This window comes from Salvelinus alpinus, chromosome 27 (assembly GCF_045679555.1).
Source record: "Salvelinus alpinus chromosome 27, SLU_Salpinus.1, whole genome shotgun sequence".
Taxonomy (NCBI): Eukaryota; Metazoa; Chordata; class Actinopteri; order Salmoniformes; family Salmonidae; genus Salvelinus; species Salvelinus alpinus.
Window position 1 is genome coordinate 23029043 of NC_092112.1, and position 8614 is coordinate 23037656.

At 39.1% G+C, this 8614-nt stretch overlaps 1 protein-coding gene across 4 annotated transcripts in view; it reads right to left on the reverse strand.

Annotated features, from left to right (window-relative positions):
• The window catches only part of LOC139556191 (mitogen-activated protein kinase kinase kinase 7-like), a 29278-nt gene extending 23086 nt beyond the window's left edge, over positions 1 to 6192 (reverse strand). Inside the window, exons 1-6 of one of the 4 annotated variants that reach the window (XM_071369815.1) lie at positions 5145 to 6107; positions 4502 to 4586; positions 4230 to 4340; positions 4044 to 4109; positions 3781 to 3826; positions 387 to 525 (exon numbers count right to left, since the gene is read on the reverse strand). In XM_071369815.1, coding sequence (XP_071225916.1) covers positions 387 to 525; positions 3781 to 3826; positions 4044 to 4109; positions 4230 to 4340; positions 4502 to 4513 — 374 coding nt within the window. In that variant the 5' untranslated portion in view covers positions 4514 to 4586; positions 5145 to 6107. Of the gene's footprint in view, positions 1 to 386; positions 526 to 3780; positions 3827 to 4043; positions 4110 to 4229; positions 4341 to 4501; positions 4597 to 5144 lie in introns of all 4 variants that reach the window. The other 3 variants (XM_071369814.1, XM_071369813.1, XM_071369816.1) reach the window with 3 other exon arrangements.
• Between the last annotated feature and the right edge of the window lie 2422 nt (positions 6193 to 8614).

An 8614-nucleotide genomic window follows, 5' to 3' on the forward strand; every position in this document is an offset into this window, starting at 1 on the left:
AGAGCGTGAAGGTTAGGTTCCAGTCTTTTCCGTCAGAGCCAAATATATAACCTCTGGAGCCGATACAGCTACTCTAAGCATTTCAGTCAGAGGCACACTATGAAAACACTAAGGCCTTACTACTGAAGCCAGATCGAACAGAACAAAAACATAAGCAAAATACTTTTATACGTAGACGACTGGAGCCCGTCCGTTGACTATTCTCATTAAAAATATATATAATAAAACTATGGTATTTTGGTTAATAAAGTCAGATACAAATATTCTGATGCTATTGCATAATATAATATCACACACATCTATTAAATGACACCTTGAGTGGGGGAGCAAGGCACTTTATTGGCAGTGAAACAAGAGAGAGGGGGAGGTGGTGAGGAGGAGCATACTTGGGTGGCTTGAGGTCCCTGTGAATGAGAGCCTTTGGTTTCATGCCATGGAGATAGGCGACCCCTTGGGAACACTGAAAACACCAGCTCATGGCATGGGAAGCAGTGTAATAGGGGAGGGGTTCAGCACCATGCAGCACTGTGGACAGAGATAACAGTCACTACCACCTCGAAATAAACACAAAACACACCTGCATGCACACACTCACACTTCCATAGCCATAAAAGTCCACAAGTGCAAACACACCATGTTTTACTATCCTTGTGGGAACATAAAATGAATTGTCATTCAAAATGATATTTTCCATAACTCTAACCCCTAAGCCTAAAATAGCCTTTGTCCTTGTGGGGACCTGGGAAATATCCCCACCAGGGAGAACTTTCCTTGTTTACCACTATTATGCACGTGCACGTACACACACACGCAGATGCGCGCGCGCACACACACACACACACACACACACAGAGAGAGAATACCTTCAAAGTTAGTTTCAAGCATTCAACAAAGTTGTGACGACCACAACTAAGAACACCAACTTTAAATAACTTTGACAGAGATTCAGAGGTAGAAAAGTATACAAGTGGATAAAGTGCTTGTACAGGTAAGAGTCAGACCTGGGTTCGAATACTATTTTGAATACCTCAATTAATTTCACATACATTCAAAGTAAGTATTATGATTTTATTTATTTAAGACAAGTAGTTTAATATTTTAATGTATATATTTGAAAATAGTCAAAAACACTGCCTCAAACACACTCCAATGCATTTAACTGAGGTATTTAAAAAAAGTATTTTAAAATACCAGACACTTAAATACACATGTATTTGAACCCCTTTCTGGTAACGGATCCATGAACACTTCCTAACTCTGCAATAGTACATAACAGGTCATTGTGAAAGTACTGACCAATTTAAGGAATCATGTCAATAGTGAGCCTAATAACCCTTTACACTCTTGGGAATTGGTCTATATGGATGAGGCGAAATTTAAATGGAACAGTTAGGAGATAACAGAGAAATTATTAGACCAAAAGGTGAAGACACGACAGTTAACATCACACAAGACTGAATAAAAACATTGCACTGTTGATTTTATGTGCATTTTACATTTACATTAACGAAATCTGAAAATACTCTGGATACATTCCAAAAACAGTCCATTATAACATCGCAATCTGGGTCAGGTGGGCATGATTTGAACGCTTGTTCTATTGCCAACATGCCTAGCTAAGTGATAAAATACGATCTTACAGTGGTAAGCTTTCACAGGGCAATTCAGAGAAACAGATCATAGAAATGAGTCATGAGTGCATTCAGGTGTGTGTGCCTTGGCAAATTTTCTTCACAATAAACAAATATAGGCTCATTCTGTTCAGAACAACCTAGGATATGACAACACGTCATCTGTAACTGTACATCAAACATAGTGATCCTAAATGTTGACACTGTATATGACATGAGTTATGATGTGCACATTTGGACTCAAGGGTGTTCGACATCAAAACGGTATTTATTATAATCCTCAACATCACATCTTTCAAATTACATCAAGTCATCTTAACTGACAGAATTTCCCTCACTCAGACAACAAGAAAATTGCCCAAATACCGGGAGTGATGGGGGCAACTTGTTGTCACGAGCTGTGCTCAAGTTCAGAACGGCTGTCATTCAAAACCCATATAACACTGTGAAGCGCAGAGCCTGAGCTCTGACGTAACTTATAGCATGTTACTGTACAGCCACTATGTTCCAATTTAGGCGCTTGTTAGCACCCAAATCTGCAATTTTCTACCCGTATAAGGGTACGAGTGTAAAGGGTTAATTAGAGCATAGTTTGCATTTGGGTATTGGAGTTATTGACATTGATTGCAATATTTCCACTTGTTTGACATGGCATGTATTTACACAAATTTACAAGCCATGTCAATGTGTGTGGTAGAGAAGTAGGTCGGCTTGGGCGGTATACCAGGGAATTTGGAAATAGCCACAGGATGGTTTTTCAATACCGTCGAAACCATTTCTGTGAAGCTTAAAAAATATATATATATTTGTAGCTACTTGATTAAATACCTGCCGTCAACATCACGTGTGCAATACGTTAGGAGATAAAGCAGATTGCGTTCTTCATTACACTCGTCACATTATTTTTCATGATGAAGCTTAGCGGTAGTCCCCAGTCACGTTGTTTTGTTTACAAGCACACAACGAAGCGAGACCGGACGCTTTAGTCACTCACTCATTGTTGTGCACCATGCGCCAGGTGATCTAGTTACAATATGGAATTCAAAAACTAAATGTTTGCCAGCTAGATATCTTATAACTATTAAGTTAATAGTCTAAAATGTGCTAAATGCTCTGCAGTTGTGCAACTGGTTTGCTAACTTAGTCATCTAGCTAAGTGGTTAAATGTACGCTACATGCCCAAAAGTTGGTGGACACCTGCTTGTCGAACATCTCATTCCAAAATCATGTTCATGAATATGGAATTGGGTGCCCCTTTGCTGCTATAACAGCCTCTACTCTTCTGTGAAGTCTTTCCAATAGATGTTGGAACATTGCAGCGGGGACTTGCTTCCATTCAGCCACAAGAGCATTATTGAGGTCGGGCACTGTTGTTGGGTGATTAGGCCTGGCTCGCAGTCGGCATTCCAATTCATCCCAAAGGTGTTTGATGGGGTTGAGGTCAGGGCTCTGTGCAGGCCAATCAAGTTCTGTATGGATCTCGCTTTGTGCACGGGGGCATTGTCATGCCTCCACCAAACTTTACAGTTGGCACTATGCATTGGAGCAGGTAGCGCTACGCGCTTCAGCATTTGGCTGTCCCATTCTGTGAGCTTATGTGGCCTATCACTTCATGGCTGAGCCGTTGTTGCTATTATACATTTCCACTTCACAATAACAGCACTTACAGTTGACCGAGGCAGCTCTAGCTGGGCAGAAATTTGACGAACTGACTTGTTGGAAAGGTGACAAAGCCACGTTGAAAGTCACTGAGCTCTTCAGTATGGGCCATTCTACTGCCAATGTTTCTCTATGGAGATTGTATGGCTGTGTGCTCGATTTTATACATCTCTGCGCAACCGGTGTGGCTGAAATAGCCGAATCCACTAATTTGGGTTGTCCACATAGTTTTGTATATATATATATATATATATATATATATATACAAAACTATATATATATATATATATATATATATATATATATATATATATATATAGTGTACTTATTAGCATTGCTAACCTTCAGATTACAGACTCAGTGGGGTTTGAATATAGCGCCCCTTGTGTTCATATCCTAGGATGGCACAAGGTCAGTATGAAGGTACGACAATCTGGATACTGCCCAAGCCTAGTAGTAGGCTTGCCTACATCATCGTCCAGGGACTCACCATTGTACAGAGACCCCCCTTCAGCATATTCCATCACCAGGCAGACCTAGATCGGAAAATTTGTGCCGTCAAAAATGAAAAAAATATCTAGTTATTAGGGTATACAGTATCCCACGATGTTCTGGTCATTTGTCTACCTTGCTATTGGTGTTTCTACAATAAATCAGTAACAACCCACTGTTCCAAGGTATTTACAACAACTGGCAAAAAACATAGGCTATAACAACACACTGAAATATCAGTGTGTTAAAAAGATGACTTACCGGATTATTGCATGAGCCATACAATTTCACAATGTTGGGGTGATTCACACGTGAAAGCTGTCGCAGCTTGGGAGGGGAGAGGAGGAAGGAAGATAATCAAGAGGGATCTCTTTGGGTTGTAATAAACTGCCCTGCCATAACTTTACAGAATCTCTCTACTAGTATCCCAGTACAATGTGACAATACCTCAACTATGAACGCTTTCCTTTCAGATTCACTCTCTATTGTCTTGATTGCGACGTCTTTGCCTTTCCATTTGGCCTTGCAGACAACACCAAATGCACCTCTCCCCACGACCTGAAAGATAACAGGTAGACGACATAAGCCAAGTGTGTTGGGTGTAATGTTATTCGTCTATTATTATCATGACCCTACTAATGCCACTTTCCGTCTGGGTGTTTTGGGAGTTAGCCAAGCTAACACCGTTGTTGTTATTTGTTGTGGACAAGTTCCATTACACAATCCAGCATATCAATCAAACTCTTGTGTGCAGACAGTCAACGTCAGCTGATCTGATGGAGGGGTCTGATGTGTGGGGCCCACCTGTGGGGAACTGCAGCTAGTTAGCTAGCTACAATCAAAACAAGAACTGACAAATAGATTTGGAGCATAGCTAACTGACCATTCTCCATAACGTCTATGGCATAATAATTGATGAATGGCATAGCTATTAGTGAGATAGTTATGGTACCTTAATTCCCAGGCCTTTCAAAACCATAATACACAAAACATTCCATGCATGGTTAAAAAGCTGATTTATCGGATTATTGCATGAGCCATACAACTTCACAATGTTGGGGTGATTCAAACCCAACATCACACCCCATGCTGGGGTGTGAATTGTGTGTTTGTTGACTAGCTAGCTAACTAGCTCAGTCCAACATAGCCAGCTGGTAGCTGAGCTAACTAGACCATAGCCAGCTGGTTGCTGAGCTAACTAGACAGCTAGTAAGGCAGTTTGCTAACGTTAGTTACAAAGTAGATTAACAATGGTAGAGCTAGCAACCATGACAATTGAGATATCACGCACTGTGGCAACTTCTGCATCATAGGATCCCTCACATTCCAATCAAATGTTGAGATAGCTAAATTGTTACTTACCTCTTCAACTTCAATATCCACATAATCTATTTCTTCAAAGGGATATCCAGGGGGAGTTTCGATCATATCGGCGGATGGCAGAGACATTGCTAACTGGCTAACTAGTTATTCATTAAAACCAAGATGTAAAAATAATAATATGCAAGACACGCGTACACGAATAAAAATAAAAATAATCTTACATGACACAATTTGCCAAGACACTGGCGGACCTAAAACGGAAATAAATCTAGTTTAAAAACTGGAACTCGCAAGCTGTGTTTACTGGCTAGCTAGCTCAGTCCAACATAGCCAACTGGTAGCTGAGCTAGCTAGTAAGGTAGTTTGCTAACGTTAGCTAAAAAGTCGATTAACAATGGCTAGTAGTAGCCACAATTTGAAAACAGCAACTTTCAATTGCCATATCAGGGACGTCAACGACGTTGGTTGACACAATTAATTCAGCAAGTTAGCTAGCTGGCGAGCAAGCTATATCTGACACTTTGGGAGTCACTTGACTAGGCCGATTGCTGGCCTAATCACGCCAGCCCTTCGCCGCCGTAGACTGTGCACCACCGGCGTAGTGGCTCGAGACATGGGGTGATTGATTTCCTCAACATTTAAAACAAACAATCAAAGAAGTGTCCACCGTTTTCCCCTGCGTTTTTCTAAACATCTGACTCGCGTACATAACTTTATAATTACGACTTTGCTTCCATTATATACGACTTTTGTTTTATTCCGCAGTTGTTACAGGCAGCAGCTCCAGAAAGGGTGTGCTCTCCTGAATTCTGCCCCACCAGTTCTGTGTCCCGAATGGCATGCAGATGCAACGTAAAGTAGAGACGCTATAATAAAAAGGATGCGAGGTTATTGTTAACTATATTACAATAAATGCATGCGTATGTATGTCCCTATAAGTAACGTTATTAGCCTCTTAAATGTCAACAGTATACGTAGCCTACAGTGTAAAGTACTTGAGATATCTATACTTTACTTTTTATATTTTTGACTACTATTACTTCACTACACAATGTACGTTTTACTCCATACATTTTCCCTGACACCCAAAAGTAGGCTACTCGTTACATTTTAAATGCTTAGCAGGACAGGAAATTGGTCTACACAAATGCTGAAGTGTGACCCTGGCTATCAATTAAGCAAAAAAACAAGACAATTGTGCCTTCTGGTTTGCTTAAAATAAGAAATAAAAAAATAGTTATATTTGTACTTTTAATTTAGTTACATTAGTATATTTTTGCAATTACATTTAACTTTGAAACTTAAGTATATTTAAAACCAAATACTTTTAGACTTTTACTTAAGTAGTATTTTACTGGGTGACTTTAACTTTTACTTAAGTAATTTTCTATCTTTACTTTTACTCAAGTATGACAATTGGGTACTTTTCCCACCACTGGTAGCCTACAGTTGAAAAACGCAAGTGACTGTGACTTACTGTGAATGTAAACTTTATTAATTAGACTAACACAGGTATAATACAATGCTATTCATTTTAGTGCTTTAGTGTTTCAAAATAAAATTGTCCATTTATCAAATGGACCATCAATCATGATCTATCATCCATGGTTTGTCTGGTAGTCTGGACAAAATACAATTCAGCTGTTTCCCATATGTCAATTACATCTGTAAAGTCCCTCTTCATCCTACAAACATGTGTGACAGAGTTGGAACCATAGTTTTGGTCATCGTTTCCCAGGGGAGCCTACTTAGGGTGTGAACAGTTCAAAAGGTATTAAAGTGTCCAAGGTGGTGGGTAAATTAAGATAGTTCACTCAGGCAGTTTACCATTGAAAAAATAATGTCAGTTCCGGACTACTTAATGGGATCAGTCTCCAATAGACACCAGTGCAATAGCAGCTGGGTCTGGTCTACTTAGTTCATTGACTTTCATTGAACCAGAAAAAAACAGCAAGTGGGGTATCTCCAGTGGCGTACCGTCGTTTTGCTGGGCCCTGCAATGTCTGAGCAAGGAAAACAGCTAACTTCTTACAATTCTACACATTTTGCTATGGGGCAAAGAGAAAAATGTTGCTGTTTAAAGCACATTTTATAGCTAATCTCATGTTATAAAAAATTTAAAAAAAGCCATTAGGCTGTGAGAAAATTGGCCTTGTGATTTGATTAGGCCTATAGGCCCAGATGTTGCTAACCATGTGAAATAGATCGATCGTGTATTGGTCTAGGACAGCATGCACTACATTTTCTATTATGTGAAAATGAAAAGAAAGTAAGTCTGTATGTTATGTAAGCCGTATATATCAAACCTATTTTTGAGCAAATTTGCCATTTTAACTCAGTGGAGAGGGGCAGAAACTTCAGTAGACTGTTGATCAGCAATCAGCGTGATGACCCTATATTTTGTCTTCTTTGACATAAGGTCTGATATAAGATCTAATTTTGGGAAGGGGAAGACAGATTTTATATTCAACCAAGATCTCTGTGTGTGTCAGGGATTCAAAGTGTGAAGGAAAAGGTATTTCCACTACAGATTGAGTCTAGGATTAGAATGTATCAGATGCTCAAGTCCTTAACCCAAATGTATAATGCCATTATCTTTGTTGGATTAACTGCTGTGTTTGATTAAAAGTTCAGGGCTAACCGCTGAATATAGTGAGCCACTACAATACACTCAATACAATACACTGTTTATTTCAATATCAGTGAAGCATCGATAGGAGTTCCTTTGAAAGAGACTGCTTTTCAACATACTATTCTGATATATATTTAATATCTATTCTACGTCTACTAGTAAGTGGGCCAACCAACAGATGTTCCCATGTCACTTTCAGAAGGACCATGAGACCAAATGTAAGTCTGAAAAAGGATACAGCTGATGTCTCTTCCAACTACTTTATCAGCTGAGGCAGACAGCAGTACAGGTCACGAGAATACTTTCCACATATAAGTGAATCAGTGCTTCTCCATAAGAACAATAGTTAAAATAAGTAATATAGATAACATTGTAATAACGTCTAACAACCAATATCCTAACTCTGCTTTAATATGAATTTGAGCAGCAACACTTAAAAAAAAAAAATTAGGCTATGTATTGTAAGAAACACAGCACATGATTAAACAGTAACACATTCCCTATTTACAAAGATTAATAAAAGGAGTTCCCACGGGAAGCTTGGTAAATCACAACCACAAGGCAATCATAACTCATACTAAAGAGCATAAATGATTTGTTGTATATTGAACTGGAAGTATGCAAGTGCTATCCAATTCCCACTGCAATAAATAATACTTTTTAGTCACTTGACTGAAAGGCTGTTTAAAATGCTCTTCAATGAGTGTTATCTGAGACTACCAGCATTGCCATACGTATGGCTGGGGATCTGTGCTCTTCAAAATCTAGCAGGTTTGTTTGCTCTCTGTAGCATACCTGTAAAGTTTTGAATAATCATGATGATTGACCAACTCTATTAACTTATCACATTTAGTCATCCATCACAGTCAATTAGTTT